The 19,635-nt window shown below is 39.1% G+C and overlaps 2 protein-coding genes and 2 long non-coding RNA genes across 4 annotated transcripts in view; 1 reads left to right on the top strand and 3 right to left on the bottom strand.

The window, feature by feature from the left end:
- LOC116038069 (protein NLRC3-like) overlaps positions 1–19,029 on the bottom strand; it is a 49,161-nt gene extending 30,132 nt beyond the window's left edge. The window contains exons 1-2 of the mRNA XM_036001612.1: positions 18,911–19,029; positions 18,601–18,708 (exon numbers count right to left, since the gene is read on the bottom strand). Of these exons, the coding sequence (XP_035857505.1) occupies positions 18,601–18,708; positions 18,911–18,999 (197 nt within the window). The 5' untranslated portion in view covers positions 19,000–19,029. The remainder of the gene's footprint in view (positions 1–18,600; positions 18,709–18,910) is intronic.
- Positions 1–19,635, bottom strand: part of LOC118495137 — a 470,232-nt gene that overhangs the window by 116,256 nt on the left and 334,341 nt on the right. The gene's annotated exons all lie outside the window — the stretch shown is intronic.
- Positions 1–19,635, top strand: part of LOC116034886 (NLR family CARD domain-containing protein 3-like) — a 972,843-nt gene that overhangs the window by 624,110 nt on the left and 329,098 nt on the right. The gene's annotated exons all lie outside the window — the stretch shown is intronic.
- LOC118495157 lies at positions 1,604–17,595 on the bottom strand. Its single transcript, XR_004897482.1, has 3 exons — positions 17,585–17,595; positions 8,964–8,971; positions 1,604–1,710 (listed from the first exon to the last, which is right to left on the bottom strand). It is a non-coding gene; the product is annotated as an uncharacterized LOC118495157 (long non-coding RNA).

Below are 19,635 nucleotides of genomic sequence, written 5' to 3'. Positions count from 1 at the left end.
AGAATAAACCTGTAAAATAAGAAGAAACTAAATGTCAAAGTTCAATTAAATTCAGTTTATTTAAGAAGAGGACAGATCAAATTTATAAAACAAATGATTATACATGGGTTAAAAATCCCAGAATTAGCCAAAAGCTCGAAAACTTCCCCCGAATACAACCAGCTGTTCTCATGTGTCTAATCCACTGAAGAAGCCTGTGGGATACTATATATATATATAAATATATATATTTATATACATATATACACACTACATTGGCCGCTGCTGTTTATTAGAGCGATATGTTGACATGGCGACCATTTCCTAACGAACATTGTGCTCCTCCTAATGCATGTGTATCTATGGAGGCAGAAGGTCTATCCACAATTAAAATCATAATTTCTCGCTGAATTTCCAACTGATTTTTAAGCGGTTTACTACAAATGCCAGACATGTATTTATAATACAGGATACTTGATCAAATAAAAAATGCAGGTATTTTTACCAAACTTTTTCTAAATATTTTGAAGCTAGTGACAGTCTGCTGATTTAAGCCTTGATACAATTTAAACAGGTGAGTTATATAAACAGTTGGTATGAAGTGTGAAATTAGCTTCATAGACCAAAACCCTTTTTTTGTACCAGGCTGTAAACATGTTTATTTCTGATGTAAAGTTTGGATTTTTTCACATGGGGGTCTATGGGGAATGATGTGAGGAACTGTTCAGTGACACACAAACATTGTTTTCAGCATCTTACTGAGATATTAATAATCACTTAAATAAAACATACATGACCTGACACAAGCTAGCATTAGCTCAATCCAGTATCAGGACAGGCACTTAACTTACTGTTAGCTTAAAAGAAGGATTAATGTTACCTTTTGTGATATTAAATTCAACACTTTCGTAATAGTATAATATTATAAAACACATTTTTCATCCGTGAAATGTTATTCCATGTTGCTTAGTTTAGCATTTCTTTCACATGAACATCCAAAAGCAGTACAACAATCTTTTTCTGAGTCTTTAAGATCAGTTGTCTGTCCCAAGATGGCGGCGGCACAGACGCAGTTTAAACACATTAACTGTTCAAGTCATTTTTTAAGCAGCAGCAGCAGCCATGTTCTGATTAAAGATGGTCAGTTATGAAGGTTTGCTTCTTTTCTTTGTCTTAAGTGACAATACACTGAATATTTCAGCAACTTGACATCACCTTAGTAAACAGTGATTAGAATTTGTGCAAATTGTATTTACCAGGTGATTAATTAACAACAACAAATACTTCTTTGTAGCAGCATTAGTTAAAAAGCACTAGCAGTTGAACCCTGAACTCAAACAAACTAATTTTGAGTTGAATAAATCCCTTCAAAGGGAGGGAGTGTAATGTGTAGTCGTAGCCAGGATAACATACATGCTGTTCAGAAGATAAAGTTACTGCTGGTCAGCCTTCAATGTGGAGAGAAGATCAGAAAATAACAACACAGCTATCAGGGCATGAGGAGGAGGCAGGAGGACACAGCTTGGCTCTGAAACATGTTCACAACGAGGCAGTGTGAACGCGCTGGTGAGATTTAAGGTTACTACTATGAGAAAAAGTTTTACCACATTGTTCACACCAGTACGGTTTCTCTCCAGTGTGAACGCGCTGGTGAGATTTAAGGTGACTACTATGAGAAAAAGTTTTACCACATTGTTCACACCAGTACGGTTTCTCTCCAGTGTGAACACGCTGGTGAGATTTAAGGTCACTACGCTGAGAAAAGGTTTTACCACATAGATCACAGCCGTAAGGTTTCTCTCCAGTGTGAACACGCTGGTGAGATTTAAGGTTACCACTCATAGAAAATGTTGTACCACATAGATCACAGCTGTAAGGCTTCTCTCCAGTGTGAACACGCTGGTGAGATTTAAGGTGACCACTCTGAGAAAATGTTGTACCACATAGATCACAGCTGTAAGGCTTTTCTCCAGTGTGAATGCGTTGATGGATTTTTAGGTGACTCTGTCGTGTGAAAGCTGCCCCACATTGATCACAGCTGTGTAGATTGTCTCCAGTGTGAACTCTCTGATGAATCTTTAAATATCCAGATGTTGTGAAGGATTTGTCACAGTGTTGACGTTTGGGTCCCTCTCCTCCTCTCCGTTTCTATAGCAACAGACAAACAGAGAGAAAGAGAGAGAGAAAGAGAGTAAGTGAACAACCTTTTTAAACCCTGGACTTGCTCTCACTCACAATTTTCACTCTCCATACAATAATTTATGACAACATGAAGGAAAATATGTGCCGGTTGCAGACATGTTATTATGGAAGCAAATGTACTTTTCATAAATTTAATATGTTCAGAAATATTCAACATTTTTCAGGCAAGTTTCCCCATTCAAATGATTGGCAATTTAAAAACTAAAAAATTTGCTCACTCTCTTCAGTTTTACTTTCAGTTAGAAATCCCATGGTAACTTTAAAATAACACAAACCTTTCATACATTCTGGGTATTTTTCATCCTTTAAATCCCATTCAAACCTTTTGAAATACATACATTAATTTGATGTCAAAATAAAGGTAAAGTTCTTCTGGTTGCAGACATGTTACTATGGAAGCCATCGGGCTCTTCTCAGTGTTTCCCACAGGTTGAGAATTTACTGGTGGTGGTGTGTGGCGCAGGATGTGACGGCGCGGTGTGTGATGGCTAGGTTTAGTAATAATGGGTTCAGTTATAAACTAGTCAAAAGAAGTTGAAAACAATGACTACACAACATTATCAGATCATTTAGAAAGAAAAAACTATTTACATATTAAACAAATTAGACTTAAAGACGACAATATTGCGACACTATGCAGCATCTGACACTATTTCAGGGTAGTTATTAGGGCTGCACGATATGAGGAAAATATGCGATATGCTGTAACGTTGTTGAATATCGCGATAATGATATAACTTGTGATAAATAAACAGATATTAAAATGTAGCCTACTCAGTTCTGCTGCTTTCAGTATTTTGCTAAAAAACAAAAAATTGCTCCTGAAATTTTAAACAAATGACGAAAAAGTGTAGCCATGATGTGCTTTGACAATTAAATCAGTTTTTTTTTTTGCCAAATGTTAACGGTTCAGCAGATAAAATACCCATAATACTATACTCCATACAAAAAATGACATGTTATTATTAATCTCAACACTGCTTCCTCCTAACTCTTGTTAAATCACATAAGACTAGGAATATCTAAAGTAAATTATTGTTCATTTTGTTTGTTAGATCATTGTTCATTTTTTGAAGTGTATTAATCCGTGTTTTGGGGTTCCTAAACATAGCCTACTGTTCTGTACTATACATGTCCTGTTGCACTCATTAAGTTCTCATCTGAGCAGATTTCTGTCATTCAAACAACTCTGAATTGTAGTTTAAAACTTTTAGAGCCAATTTAATAAAATTAAGGGTTTAATTCGGTCTCGGGTCCATAAATACAGTTAATGGATACAGGCACGGAGAACTGAAGGCTCGGTTAGCAACCATTAGCTCTGATTAGCAGTTAGCGTCGGTTAGCTAGCTCCGTTATAAAGACATGAAGCGGAGGAGCCTGCCGCGGAGAGGGGTAACAACCAGACTCTGATAAATGATGTTCAGGGAGCTTTCACAGCAGTGTGGCCCTGTTGTTTCTACGGTTTTATTAGTACAGTTAATCCCATTGCAAGACCACCAGCAGCATGCTACTACTAACGATAGCCTCTCTGAGCAAGTGCAACGTTGGTGCTGTCATGCATGTGGCACACAACTTTGCGAGGGGGAGGGGCTGGAGGCAGCTGGTCTGTCTGCGCTGTAAAAAATTCACCGTTGTTTGGAAAGTAGAACCAATGTATGGGAAACTCTGCTAACCTCAGTAGTGTGGACGTGAGGTGTAAACATAGCAAAAGATTTTCATTTTAAAAATGTTAAATAGTGTTAGGTAACCACCCAGGCTTACAAAAATGGATTGTTGAGAAGTAACCAAATGGCTCAGAATTACATGAAATCAATGTGTTCTTAAAGTGGTATTGCACAACAGTAGAATTTATAAATCCAGGATAACCGATAAAGCGAGGCTTGACCTAGTCTGATCAGAGCATCCTGGTGTTCTGTGTTTCACGACGGCAAAGACAGGCTGAGGAGTAGAGACTAGGTCGAGTCAGGCTGAGGAGGAGAGACTAGGTCGAGTCAGGATGAGGAGGAGAGACTAGGTCGAGTCAGGCTGATGTAATTCAGATAGATGAGCAGACCGTGAGGTTGATAACAGATTTACTGATGTTAAAATGGAGAATAATCATCGTTCATACTTTACACAGAGTGACCAGCAGCTTCTTGTGGAAGTATGATAACGTGAAACACATTATTTGTAAAAAAAGAGAGAGAGAGAGAAAGCGTGGCAGACGATCACGGACCGACTGAATGTGTAAGCAGCCTAAAAATATACATTAAGGCGAGACACTACAGGTGAATAGGCTAAAATTTTAAAATAATAGATATCTCCATGAAACTTCCTCAGTTGATTACTTACACAAGTATATAAAAAAAATGTATTACAAGTTTTTGAAATGTGTATGTTTAATTATGCAAATTATGCATTTTCTCATTAAATATGCGTGATTTTGCATATATTTTCGGTAGATAGATCTGAACATATGATAAAGCCAGGTGCAAAATTCTTTTTTCATTTTGTTTACACACAAGATGAAAACAAAATTACAGAGGGATTTCAGGATATCTGCTTTCATTACCTAGGAAATCAAAATATACTGTCCATAGCCCTAAAAAAATCGATTTTCGCCATGTTTTTTAGCTTAAAATGTTACATAAATCAGGGCAGGAATGATTTATTAACAAATCCCTCTGTAAATATCTTCAGAATACTACTAAGTGTATAATTGGAAAGTTTGGTGTACATAGGTGCTACATAGGCTGAGATGTTTCTACTGGAGAATGATAAAAAACTCATTTTGAGAAAACAGCATTTAAAGATTTAAATAGTGGAATTTAATACATTTCTATTGGAAAAATTGCTCAAAAACAGAATAAATGCTCAGGCCCTTAATGATAATAATATAGAATATTTCAAGCTCATGAAAATTGATTATTTAATAAAATGGCAGGCATATAAGGCCTACAACTACAGTAACTTAATGAATTAACATTGGCGTATCATGCACAAAGTTGCCGACAAAACCCACGCTGGACAGGTGTATGGACACAGAACAAGACCAACAGTAGCTGTCACAGCTTTTTTTAAATCTAATTGTCCATTCCAGCACCATATGTATTTTAGCTGTGCTTAGACTCTAGACTATGTTTTACACTGGCAGCTGTGACGGCCTCAGCTTTCGAGATCCTGAGCATATCAGTTTCTCTCATTGAATTGACCGTCACAACTGAGCTCTGAAGCCACAACTTCTCCATAACAGAAAGCATGGCAGAGGCACCTTCATCAAGGTGGAGATGGCCATACATCCTGCTGCCTCAAGCTTACTTTTCCCACAAAACAGTCCCCTCAGTCAGCTGATGGTGAAGATAACTAACCAGAACCAGTCCTCTCAGTCAGCTGATGGTGAAGATAACTAACCAGAACCAGTCCCCTCAGTCAGCTGATGGTGAAGATAACTAACCAGAACCAGTCCTCTCAGTCAGCTGATGGTGAAGATAACTAACCAGAACCAGTCCTCTCAGTCAGCTGATGGTGAAGATAACTAACCAGAACCAGTCCTCTCAGTCAGCTGATGGTGAAGATAACTAACCAGAACCAGTCCTCTCAGTCAGCTGATGGTGAAGATAACTAACCAGAACCAATCCTCTCAGTCAGCTGATGGTGAAGATAACTAACCAGAACCAGTCCTCTCAGTCAGCTGATGGTGAAGATAACTAACCAGAACCAGTCCTCTCAGTCAGCTGATGGTGAAGATAACTAACCAGGCTCCCATCAGCACTGGTTCATAACACAACAGAACAAAACTAATTATGACTCATTCAAAAGACCAATATTTAGAACATTGGAGAAAGCAAACAAAGTAGACTAAATTATTATTTGACAGATTATCTTCACACTGTCAGAGATACAAAGAAGAGACGGATCCTGACTAAATACAGGCTCAGTGACCACCAGCTGGGTCAGACAGAGATACACTTCCTCCTCCACTGGGAAAAACTATCTTCACTAAGAGATTTACACCTTGGAAAAATAGCCAAAAAAAGTTAAGACCAGAAGAGAAGCTGGTAGTTCTCCTAGGAGAGGTGACAGCAGCTCCACTGACAGCTACATATGGATCTGCCTGCTACAGCCTGAGGGACTCACAACCACTTTAGGATCCCAAAATTACAGATTTGTTTAGTATCCTATTATATAGTAATTATATTATACAAAACTGTATGAGAGAGAGAGAGAGAGAGAGAGAGAGAGAGAGAGAGAGAGAGAGAGAGAGTCTGATTACCTCCGCTGTCTGAACACTCCTGTTTTCTGAACGACAGTTTAAACATCGACGTACTATGTGAAGGCATTTCATCATCTGCTGTCTTAGTTTGTGATCCCCTGTGTCTTCTTGCTAATAACAACTGTTTTCGTCTTCTCTGAGGTGATTTTCGGCCGTTTTCGACGCACTTCTTTCAACATTTTGAGCTACCGCGGAAATGTCAGAGCGCGTCACGTGACCATTCTGAACGAATCACGTTGTCAGAAATTGGCATCAGCCAATGAGATTGCGCATTTTGAGTTAAATCCCCCCTTTTACTTTCACGATTGGTTGCTGATAAAAAGGAAATGACCATATTTGGATCCGACAGCATTGTACAGGAGAAAGAGAGCTTTCCAACGGTATGTGTGATGACAGGGTGCAGACAGCGATCGCGGAGCAGCGCGACGATTTAGAACGCCAACTTTTGTTGAATTTAGGTGAAATCTACCGACGCAAACAGACAAAGTGTAGTAAAATAAAGACCTAAATGTGTATTTCGGACTTTATTTCACCACAAGTCTGAAAGAAGACATGTTATTGAAGCCAAATAGCCCAAAATCTCAAAATTGACCAGTGAAAAAAAACGATGTTTTTGCCTGCCGTGTCTCGCCTTAACTGACCACTGCTCTGAACTGAAACCATCATAATCATACCATTCAAGGATTAGGCTACTAATCATTTGCACAAATTAACAGTTGTACTCTTTGCCTTAAAAGTGAGCAGAAGATAATGTTACTCAGGAAATTTACCATGAAGATCCATTTTCTACAACACTAGAATATGATGCATAAATATCTCTTTCACTCTGTTCCTCCCTCTCTCTCTCTCATGGGCTAAAATATAAATGACCTAAGTCATATTAACTTCCACTGCTCGCTTTTAATGCAAAGTGTACAACTGCTCATTTTTGCAAATGACAAGTGACTCATTGAATGGTTTCAGTTAAGAGCAGTAGTTCATACATGTATATTTTTAGATTTATCATTCAGTCGGTCCGCTATTTGCCACACTTTTTCTAACGTGTTTTTTTATTAACAGTTGTAGCTAGGTCTGCACAATATATCCTAAATGTTGCGTTAACTTGAAACGGGTAAACGTTTGGTGCATTCAAAGTTATTGTAAAATACCCTTTTCTCATCTGATTTTGTTGTTTAACAGCAATTTACTGGTGAAATAAGTTATTATTGTTATGTATTATTACTTTTAATAAATCATTTAAATTCCTCACTAGCAGGAGACAAGTTATAATTGAGGTAAGTTTGGAAACATTACCTTATTTAATAGGGATGCACCGAAATGAAATTCTTGGCCGAAGCCGAATAATAATGAAATGCTTGGCCGAAGGCCGAATACCGAACGCGGTGTTTCGCATTTTTTCCATTAATTTTGCCAATTTTTTCACCATTACAATAATTAAATAGTAAAAATTTGCTTGTTACTATTTTGTGTTGCTTTCAGATAAATAAATCAAATAACAAAAATACAATTTCAAAATATTTATTTAACACTGAACAATGAATGAAAATTTTATTGCAGTTTTCTGACAGTTGCTCATTTCAAAACGAACAATGTCTTCAAGATAATGAAATGGTTGAAACCCAGTGTAGGCCTACTATTTTACTACACTGAAAATAGTTAAATTTTCACAAAATACATAATATAAAATATAGGTAACACTTTATAATGTTTCCTTTTGTTAACATTATTGCATTAGCTAACAATGAGCAATACATTTGTTATGGTATTTATTAATCTTCGTTAATGTAAGATAATAAAAAATATTTAGTTCATGTTAGTATAAGTGCATTAACAATTTTAACAAATAGGCCTACCACTTTTGATACTTTTTAATTCAAAAATTACAAATGTGATACTTAATTTTAATACTGTATTAGTAAATGTTAACATTAAGATTAATAAATGCTTTTAATAAGGGTTTTTCTTTGTTAGTTAATGTTAAAAATAGAAACTACTTATAAAGTGTTACCATAATCCAAAATATAAATAAAATCTTAAATTAATTTCCCATACAAGTAGCCTACCTGCGTGCCATCTGCGCCAGGTCGGGGAAGCGGCCTTGATTGGTCCTCCAAAATTCGAGAGGGTTATTGCTCCTGGGGATGGGGACTTCTGAGAGATACCCATCTAACTGTTGAGCGGTCGAGCTTGTCCTCTGTCTTGCAAATGGGTTATTCTCTTGGAGGATCTCATCGAACATGTCAGACAGCGAGACTGTGCGCGGCTCATCTGTAGTACGAGCCCGTTTACTCTCTGCGCTGTTTTCATCTCCTGCGCTGTGCATCACCTGACCGTCTCCATCACCTAGCGGCTTTCCCAAATCCAACTCGGCCTGGATCATTTCTCGTGTGCGCATCTTTTCCCCCACATCCAAGTAATGATCTTTATATCGTGGATCAAGCACAGTCGCGATGCAGTACAGGGGTTCTGAGTCCGCCTGACTAAATCGTGTGCTGACAGCTTCTAAGAGCGCACTTTTAGTTGTTTTCACTCCGTGGTCTGTTTCAGCCTCTTTGTTTAAAAGACGCTTTAGTGCTGCAAGTAAGGGTATGACGTCTGCCACAGATGCATCAGATGAGCTTATCTCTTTTGTTATCTGCTCAAAGGGGGCAAGAAGAGAGAGAACGTTCTCTATTAACACCCACTGGTATGCGTTGAATGTTGCGGGCAGGTCATGATCTGCTATGTATGTGGCCAAGACTCGCTTTTGCGCAAAAAGGCTTTCCAGCATATAATATGTACTGTTCCACCTTGTGCTCACATCTTGTTGGAAACGTTTTTGTGGCATTCCGAACTGTTCTTGGATAGATTGCAGGCGCGCATAGGCAAGCGGTGAATGTTTGACATGGCCAACAATTTTCCTGCCTATCGCTATCACATCTGCTATACTGCGCTGACTCAACAATCCCTCGTTGACCGCCAGTTGAATTGTGTGTGCCATACACCGTATGCCTTTCAGATTGCTATCTTCCATGGCTTTAGCCATATTTCTTGCGTTGTCACTGACTACCGCATGCACTTTAGATCGGTCGATACGCCAAGTGTCAAACATGTTGGTGAACGCCTCGGATATGGCTACAGCTGTATGGGACCCTCTAAACTCTTGTGAGTGAAGCACAATCTTTTGTAGCTTGAAATCTGTGTCGATCCACTGCGCAGTTAAACTCAGCATACTGGTGGGGCTCACATCCGAGCTCCAAATATCAGTCGTGAAGCTGAGGGCTGCAATATCTGTAGCCTAAAGCTCACGGACGTTAGTTGAAACTACGTTATACATCTCAGGTAAGCACACGTCTGAGAAATGCCGTCTACTAGGGATGGTGTAACGGGGCTCAATATGGTCTATAAGCCTGCGAAATCCAACATCCTCTACAACCGAGAATGGTTGATCATCCAATGCGATGAATTCCATTATCCTTTTAGTAATTCCTTTAGCTTTGGCACTGTCATTGGCAAACTTTTTTGCCTTTTCTAAGAAGTCAGCCACAGATGGAGTGGGTGTACTAGGACTGGGAGCTACTTTCCTTTTCGCTGCTGCTGTTGCCGTAGCCGCCGCCGTGTCTTTCTCGTACTCTGCATGATGTTCTGGGGGTCTTGATTTTAAGTGATAAATTAAACTTGAAGTGCTGTACGTTTTTGCAGATGCACCCCCTCTGGACAATTCAGCAGAACAATGTCTGCAAACTGCCGTTTTTGCCTCTTTCTCTGACACTTTAAAGTGCTTCCACACTGCTGACATGTTTGCTGCATAAAGCACGCGCCTCTCACTCTACGCGGGTTACTATTTGATTGCGTCATTAAAAACGTCATTGTTCGGCAAAATTTATTCGGCCTTTTTACTTATTCGGCCGAATAATTTCGGTTGCCGAACATTCGGTGCATCCCTATTATTTAATCATTAAATTAATAAATATTTTTGTTGTATCTCTTTTTTTTCCGGTGTTGTAATTTGTAGACGTCCCTAAGCAGTTGTCTTACTGCGGCCTAGTCTCTCCTCATCCTGACTCGACCTAGTCTCTCCTCCTCATCCTGACTCGACCTAGTCTCTCCTCCTCAGCCTGACTCGACCTAGTCTCTCCTCCTCAGCCTGACTCGACCTAGTCTCTCCTCCTCATCCTGACTCGACCTAGTCTCTCCTCCTCATCCTGACTCGACCTAGTCTCTCCTCCTCATCCTGACTCGACCTAGTCTCTCCTCCTCAGCCTGACTCGACCTAGTCTCTCCTCCTCATCCTGACTCGACCTAGTCTCTCCTCCTCAGCCTGACTCGACCTAGTCTCTCCTCCTCATCCTGACTTGGCCTTCGTGAAACACACCAAGCCAGGCTGCACAGATTAGACTAGGTCAAGCCTGGCTTTATCAGTTACCCTGGATTTATAAATTCTACTTTTGTGCGATACCCCCCTGAACACTGACCTGAACATGGCTGGTATCAGAGTCCCAGTCTGCTGCTTGTCTTCTGGGGACCTTGTTGCTCCGCTGCTCCAGGTTCTGGTTGTCCTCCTCCATTCCTCTCTTGTCCTGAAATCCAGCAGATGTCCACTGGGGCTGCTGGACTCACTCTGGATTCTGTTCAGTACAAATCAAAGCAGCAGAGATATTCAGGAGCTGCTGTCTCCTCTCGTTTTCCTCACATCCACACACAACTAAAACAACAGTCGGAAAACTCAAAGCAGAGGCTGGAAAACTGTTCCATTTCCTTCCTAGCTACACAATCAACTCAGAGGAGTTTGGAGAAAACAGCATTATATTAAACTGGGAATAAATCTAAACCTCCTCTGGCTCTCCCTCTTCCTGCTCCTCAACACCTTCATTTGTTTCTCTCACTTTTTTGTTTCCTGGGGCTAAAAAGGACGCTATGTCCCTTCATCGTTTCATGATAACTATTAGAAGAAGAACAAACGTAGGGGCATGCATTACATTTCGTTACCTAACCATCCCTCCCTACTTAACACGGACAGATAGCCTGTTGATTACTTTACTCAAATGTCTTTATTATCGCGATGCAGCAGCCAAGACGGATGAAGTTAGGTGTTAACATCACAGCATTGTGTAGACCTAGAAGGAGACTGACATTTGGATATTCACTTCTGCTTTGATGAGATGAGTTTGTTTAGATATGATTAAGTTTGTAAACACATCGAGACCAGACATTTCCAGACTTGATTTCATTCTCAGTGTGAGGAACAAAAGGAACACGGTTATGACAACAACAACAAGTCCCTTAGGAGATGAAATGGTTCAGCTTACCACCAGGAGAACTCGGAGCTCCTCTGCTCTCTCCAAGAGTAGTCGCTGTCTCATTCACCGAGCAGCACCACACGCTGCAGGCTGCAGCCTAGTGGTTGGGTGCGCCGCTCTAATTTACCCGTGTAGAACGTTGCGTCGCACATTAGTTCCGCTTTTGGCGCTCGCGTGTAAAACCATAATACATTCATCATTTTTGATTTGGTCAGCACGCCGACATGCCTCCGTGTAGAACCGCCACTGTTAAGGGACTGGGACATTCTACCAGAAACGTACAGTATCTGTCCTGGAATTGTTACAGTGAATAAAACTTGTATAATCCAAAACTGACAAATTTCTGTGAGTTGCGCTTTAAAGGAATATGTAATATTAGGTCCTTGGATGTTTTATTCTTAATTAAAAACACTTTTGAAAATTACAAATCCTGAAAAATGGTCTTAGTCTAGATGGAAACAGGGGTCCACCTGATTTGTTTTAACCCTTAATGTGTCTATTTTTAGAATCTACCAGCTACCAAGCTGAAATAATGTCCCAAAGGCTTCATTTTTAACCCTTTGCTGCACCCGACCGGAACCCGAACAATCAAAAAATGATATAAGTGGCATAACATTTGAAGTAAACAACATACAGAGACAAATGAACACATTTTCCCATACAATTCTGACCCCGGGGATTTAATGGGATGGTTATTTTTAACATTTGACAACATATTGACCCTATTTCTGGACAAAAATAGCAAAAAATAGCCAAAGATGTGTAGAGGATCAACTATTTTTTTGTTTTCTCAAGCGCATAGGGTGATTTATTTTCACAACCTGTTATTTCTTTATCATTCAAGTGTCTATTTTAAGATTAAATTGGGTACCAAGCTGAAATAATGTCCAAAATGCTTTATTTTTAACCCTTTGCACCAAACCCAAAAAATCTAAATATGATATAAAGTGGCATACCTTTTGATGCAAACAACTTACAGAGACAAATGGACACATTTTTCTATACAATTCTGTCCCAAGGAAATTGTTATTTGTTATATTTTACAACATCTTGACCATCTATGGTCAAAAACAGCAAAAGAAACTAATTTGACAATGTTTTTATTATACTAATAGCAGCCTGAAATGGGGTTTATTTTAACCTTTTACTGCACCTATCCCCAACCTGAAGAAACTGAAAATAGCTTTACTTTTGAAGTAAACAAAACAAAGAAAATTAACTTTAAAAAAAAAAACTACAGAAAGAAATCCAAAAAGGTCCAAAAAGTTGACTGCCAGTTTTGGAAAGTTGGGGCTTTGCATTTGGCAGTTGGTGGCCGTCGACTGGTACCTGCAGATCACCATCTCCCACTGCTCTCTCTTTTGGAAAAAGTAAGTAAGTATTTAAAACTAGAATTAAGATACATACCTACCTTTGTAGTCATAACTTAAAGTACTTTTTCATCAATGTTTACTATAATCACAGGCTTTCGGGAATCAAATCTGTATTCTTGACTAGCAATGTTGGTAGCTTAGTTGGTAGCTAGCTAAAGTTTTTGTTTTATTTTCAGGCTCAATACTTCATACATACTTACCATGGGGGAAATTAAACATTGTAGCACAGCTGAAGTGCCTCCAAAGAGGATTCGTTCCCTAACATGTATGTTACATGTCTCAACTCTTTCTGAGTATGGTCATTTTACCACGCTCAACGCATGCAAGGGGGGGCCAAGCGAGAAGCTATCATATCTACACAGTATCCGAGATATGAGACTCTGTGAAGCAGCCAGTTCACCATACCGCATGATGGATATTTGTCAACAGATTCCATTAACATTAGAGGACTTGCCTTTGGATACAATTGGCTATCACCAAAACTGCTATAAAAACTTTACAGGGAAAATAGATCGTTTACAAGTGTCAGAGGCTTCTACATCTGGTGAATCATCATCATTGAAAAAGGACTCTCTGCACCATGTCAAATCTCTGTCAATTCAATCTGAAGGAGCTCCAAGAAAGAATTCCTTCTTGTTTCCTAAATCAGTGTATTTTCTGTGACAAAGCAAAATCCAATTTCAAGGGCAAAACTGAAGAGCTTACAAAGTTTCAGAGTTGGAAACACAAGGAATCAGCCTGGAAAGTTATTGAACCTAGGGCACAGGAATTAAAGAAAGAGGCTCTTTATCGCAAGGTGCAGGGAAAGGACCTTTTTGCAATGGTAGCTAAGTATCATCCATCATGCAGAAACAACTTCAACACAGAGTACCAAACCCATGAGCGTGGAAGGGAGAGGGCAGAAAGGCAGCAGACAACATTGACAGCCTGCAGGCCCAGAAGATAGCAGCACATAACAAGTCGTATTGTGTGGTAAAGGATTACATTCTTAGGAATGTGATTGAACGCAAAGAGGTTGTCCAGCTAAGATCCATGTGCAACTTGTACATGAAGACATTGGAAAATCAAGGTTTTCCTAATCCTGAATACCGCAGTGAGAAATTGGCAAGACGGTTACAAGGAGACAAAGACATCTCTCATGAACTCACATTCTCCAAGGTGCAACACCGTGGGTGGATTGAGTCGAACCTCATATACAGATCTAGCATTACTGTAGATGAAGCAGTTGGATGTGCGTACAAACATGGAACTGCTGACCAACTTCCAGAAGCAGCACTCAGCCTACATTCTCAATGTCGCCAACAGGAATAAAAGACGGGAAAAGCAATAAGATGAGACAGACATTAGGCAGAAAGGTTGTAACCCTAGTGCTACCAAAGCAGAAGGTAATAGCAGAACCATTAAAAGGTGAAGGAAGTAAGGTCAGTATTGGGATGGGAGTTATTGTTGAGGAGTCATTCTGCAGGAATGAAAACAAGTCAGACATTTAGAAACTTTGGTTTTTGTCATCACACAAGGCTAACTGATTATGAATTATTGATATAATCAAGTGTAGCAGTCATCAACATCTGTCCGTGTTTTTAGACAGCTGTGATGCTCCACCAGATGTTCCAGCTGCAGTCAGTTAGCTGCACATGTCCAAACTGTGCAGCTTGATGCAGAATCAACAGTAGCAGTTGACAGGCTGTTGTTGTACCTCACATTCCTCCTGTTTAACAACACTGGGCACTTTTCCCCAGGTTGGTGAAAAGACTTGGGTGACCATATTTGGCAGGAGGTTTAGGGGTCCTCCCCTTAAGAAAATGTGACAATTTAAAACAAAATAATGCAATCTAACAGCATTTTAGAGCATTATTATTACCATATCTGTGTCTAAAACAGTTAGTTGTGATGCTCAGATTGATTTTACATTCACTTGGCTTCGGTACTGTCCAAAACTGCTGGAGTCTGTGATGAAGACTGAAGCTAAAAGTTCAGATATAATATTCACAAAGTCAACATTAATTAAAGTGGTTGTACTCCCAGTTTGTGTGTTGGTTGGCTGTCCCAGCTGATTTCTGCTGATTGGAAACATCTCCAACTTTCCATCCGACAACTGAAGAAGGAAAGTGAACCGACAGCAGCACCTGTCCGTCCATCAGTCACCTGGAGCGGGAGGGAGGGACACGCGCTTCTGCTGTTCTGACAAAAAGTGATCGCAGCCCCTACCTTTACACTGAAAGGTTGGTTCTGACTCAAAAATACTGGATTTCAATTCTATCTGACAGATTATAGCCCACAAGAACTTAACTTATATCTGTTGTATCAATCTGAGTAAAGAGAGTCAACTGATGAATGAAATCATGATATGATCAAATGAACAAATGATCTCCCTCAAGATGAAACGTAGAGATTTTATTAAAAGCATTTAGAAACATTAGACTATATGATGATTGTTTATAGAAACATTTGTTTTCCAATTTTTAAATATATTACAATATGATTCTAAATATAAAGGACATAATAGTAACCAATAACAGTTGATTATTTTTTAGATGTTACATATCATGAAGTGTTTTTAGTCCAACAGTTCAAATGTTGATAATCCCAGAGATGAAATCAGATGAATGTTTTTGTGTTTGAGTCTCAGATCTGCTTCACAGTGCAGAGTGTGTGTGATGGTGAACAGACTGAACTTTGATTTCAGCAGCTGATCTTCAGTCAGTGTTTCTGTCCACAGGAGAGACTCTCAGTCCTGCAGAGGACACAGAGACACTGAGGAACCAGGCCAGAACCCAAACCCAGGATAAAGAGGTTGAGTGAATGTGGTGTTGAAGGTGTGGAGGTGGATCAGTGAGTCAGAGGAGACTGTGTAGAAGGACAGAGAGCCAGCAGGAACGTCCACATACACTGCTACTCTGTTAGAGACAGAGGAGGAGATGCGTGTTTTTCTCTTATTGTGCCAGACAGAGTAACCATCTTCATCAGAGCAGTGCAGACTCCAGGAATGATCATTCCATCCAAACCTACAGTCATCACTGTCTCCTCTCCTTCTGATTCCTCTGTAACTCACTGATATATTACCCACTCCTCTCCTCTCGACCTCCCAGTAACAGCGACCAGTCAGACCATTTCTACACAGCAGCTGAGGCCAGTAGTCAAATCTGTCTGGATGATCAGGATATGACTGATCCTCCTCCACACATGTCACCTTCCTGTTGTTGTCAGACAGTTTGAGGTATCTGTGTACTGTGTTTGTGTCCAGTTCCAGTTCACAGACATCTGATGGAGAGAACAAGACACAATACAGCTGCAGGTTATCATCTGATGATTTATTAACAACTTCACTGACAATAACTGAAAGAAAATCATTCAAACGTTCATTTCATATTCAGCTGTGAGTGATGTTTAACAATCCAGTTCTAACAACATGAACAGTTAGTGAACATGAGAGTCAACATGTCAACAATGTTCAGCTTCTTGTCCTCGTGTTGACCCGATGATGACAGCTGATGATCCAAATCTAGAAACATCAACTGAATAAAGTCTCACTAATAAAACTGTCACATCTTCTTCTACTGCAGCACAAAGCAGCTCTGAACCATCTGCTTTCTAAAACTGCTATCAGCTGATGTTCACTTTATAGAAATACCAGTTTATGTATGAAAAATGAGTATTTATGGTATGTTTGTGTCTGTGTCGTATATCTGATACCAGGTCTCCATCAGGGAGGAACTGGAAGATAAATCTACCTCAACTCACTTTATTCACCTTTTAAACATCTTTGTGACATTAATTATGCTGTGTTGTGTTCATGAACTGTGAGTTTTTTCAACGCTTATTTATTAAAACCATCCAGAGAAGAAAACTGAAGGCTACTTGAACACAACAACTTATGTGTGAATAAAAAATAAAGAAACAAAGTTAGCTTTCTGTTGGCTCGACTGTTGATTCATGTATTTATGTATTTATTAGTTCTGTTGGATCAACGTGTTCAGTTTGTTCTGTTTGTGGATTTTAAATTAATTCATTAAATCCTAACATCTTTCCAGCCACAAAAACAGAAACTTATCTCATAAGAGAAATTTATCTTCGTACTTCAGGCAAGAAAATCTAAAAATCACAAATACTGTTAAATAAATATAAATAAAGAGTTTATTTTATACAGTTAAAGGAATACGAAAAAGGGTTATTCACCGTCTCCTCTATATTTATATAGGTGGGAAAACGCATTTTTGTCTCAGTGCGTGCAGTCCAGCAGCCCCGCCGCTAGCTTAGCTTAGCATAGTGAATGGAATCCAATGTTGCCGTTAGCATGTCGTGAGTAAAAGTGAGCCAACAACAACAAAAATAAAACCTAATTACCTCTTGTGGCCTGCGTATTCACAACGAGTACAAATAGCAATGCAGATTAAGACTAGACGATTCCTAGGTAGATATTGATTTGGGACTATATTGGGTGGAAGCACAGCCGAAGCACTGCTACTCAGGCACAGAGATATCACGCAGCACCTGAAAACCTCCAACTTCTGTCAACATACCGGCATGAATATTAGCTATATATATATAAATATGTAGCCTATATATATATATATATATATATATATATATATATATATATAAATATAAAGGAGGCGGTGAATAACCCTATTTCCAAAATCGGTGGCGTATTCCTTTAAAGTGTATGATTATTACGAAAAAATCACTTTTTCTGGGATTTGGGGTGTTATTTTGTCTCTGGTGCGTGCACACACATACAAACTTTGAAAAAAAAAACATCCATACTGTTTTGAGTGAGATATGGTTTCTGAATGTTATGTTAATGTTAATTACGTCTCTGGTCACGCAACTATTAGAAACATGCCGTTTTTTTTGTTGGGTAAAATCAATCTCTGTTGATACTGTTCGTTTGTTTGCTGCTTTTATGGCTGTACTAACCTTACAGCTGTAGCGCACTGGGTTTACGTTTTTACAGGTATATCTGGCAACCCGGCCTGGCTGACAAACTGGGCAGTTGATAACAACAAACAGGCCAAAACACAAACAGAAATTCCGTCACGGAACGGAAATTTCAAAAGGAGAAAACACTGGCATTAGCATTGTTGTCAGAAAAGATAGTATTTTAACTTAGCATGTTTCCTTAATTAAAATAGTTAAATGTAACAACTTAATGCTGAATTTACACGCTCTTTTCACATCGTAGGAAAGCACATCGCTATCGCCAGATGAGTAACAATTTTGTTTGGCAAATTTTCGCTAACTCTGTAGATTCCTTCATGCACAACTCGTATTCTTTAGGATGTTTCATACCAAATGTTTTTAACAGCGGCGATGTTGTGTATTGTTTATGGTCCTTGCATCCACAAGACAAATCAGCATTGCAAAGCGTAGGGTTTGGTTCGGTGGAAAAAAATTCTATGGTTCGGCAGAAACAGAACCCCGTCAAAAAGCCCAATATTCAGATGAATCCGAACCCGAATCCCTATGAAGCTCTGAGAGAGTCAGATAATAACAAAGTTCACTTTTAAATTCTTACCTTTCATCAACAGCTTGTCCATCTTTAATGTCAATAGGACGATCCATAGACCAGTCACTCTTCATGGACAAACGGCTGGGTCCAGGTCCAGGTTTCTGTTGCTTCATCCTGATACAAACAAAGACAGTGAATCAGTAACTATTCACCAAAATATAATCTGATGCTGTCTCATCTCAGTAGATGATCAGTCGTTGGCTCTTTTCTGACTAATAAAGTTAGTAGTTGAATATTCATATTCAGTGTGAATCATGATGGAGGAGTGATGTGAGTGCTGAGCTCTAACATGGAGAAGAGTCCATCATCATCTCACCTCTGAGCTTTGGTCTGGCTGTCATGGTCCCCACACAGAGTGGTTTTAGAGGGAGGGGCTCCCTCCTCTCTGTCCTCACACTGACTCATAGCAGAGTCCTCACCTGCTGGGAGACATGACCTCTGTTACTGTAGGCCTATAAAAATGCCATATACTATCATGTTGAGCTTTTTTATTACATTATATACCATATTATCTTTCTATAATATAACTATATGAATACAAACTAAGTAAGTAACCATTATTATGTTAACATGTTAAGGTCTGGTGTATTATTGTAGATGGTAAAATATTCTTCTAATGTGTTTATTTTGGACTCTTTTCTGCATTTCTTTACTTCATATTTAAGTATTTGTGCTGCAGCAATGGATGACGTTTGTTCTCTGTGGATCAATAAAGTTTTATGTAATCTCATAAAGGAGGATTTTACTGCAGGATGTTGAACTCCAAGGACCTCTTAAACTTATAAAACTCTGCTTCATTAACTTCTTTGATTCTTTTGTGATTCTACTGAACATTTTTCACCTGATAGTTCCTGCTTCTTGAAAGGTGACCATCTGCAGCTTTTCTTCTTTTCTTTTTTTTAAAGATTTTTTTTTTTTGGGTATTTTAGTCCTTTATTTTGACAGGACAGCTGAAGTTCAAAGTTCAAACACTTTATTGTCATTGTGTAGCACAACGAGATTACCTTGTGACAGCCTAAGGGTGGGCTAAAAGTGATAAAA

This window comes from Sander lucioperca, chromosome 5 (genome assembly GCF_008315115.2).
Source record: "Sander lucioperca isolate FBNREF2018 chromosome 5, SLUC_FBN_1.2, whole genome shotgun sequence".
NCBI classification, from domain to species: domain Eukaryota; kingdom Metazoa; phylum Chordata; class Actinopteri; order Perciformes; family Percidae; genus Sander; species Sander lucioperca.
The sequence above is the reverse complement of the archived record's forward strand: the minus strand, read 5'-3'. Positions and strand labels throughout refer to the sequence as shown.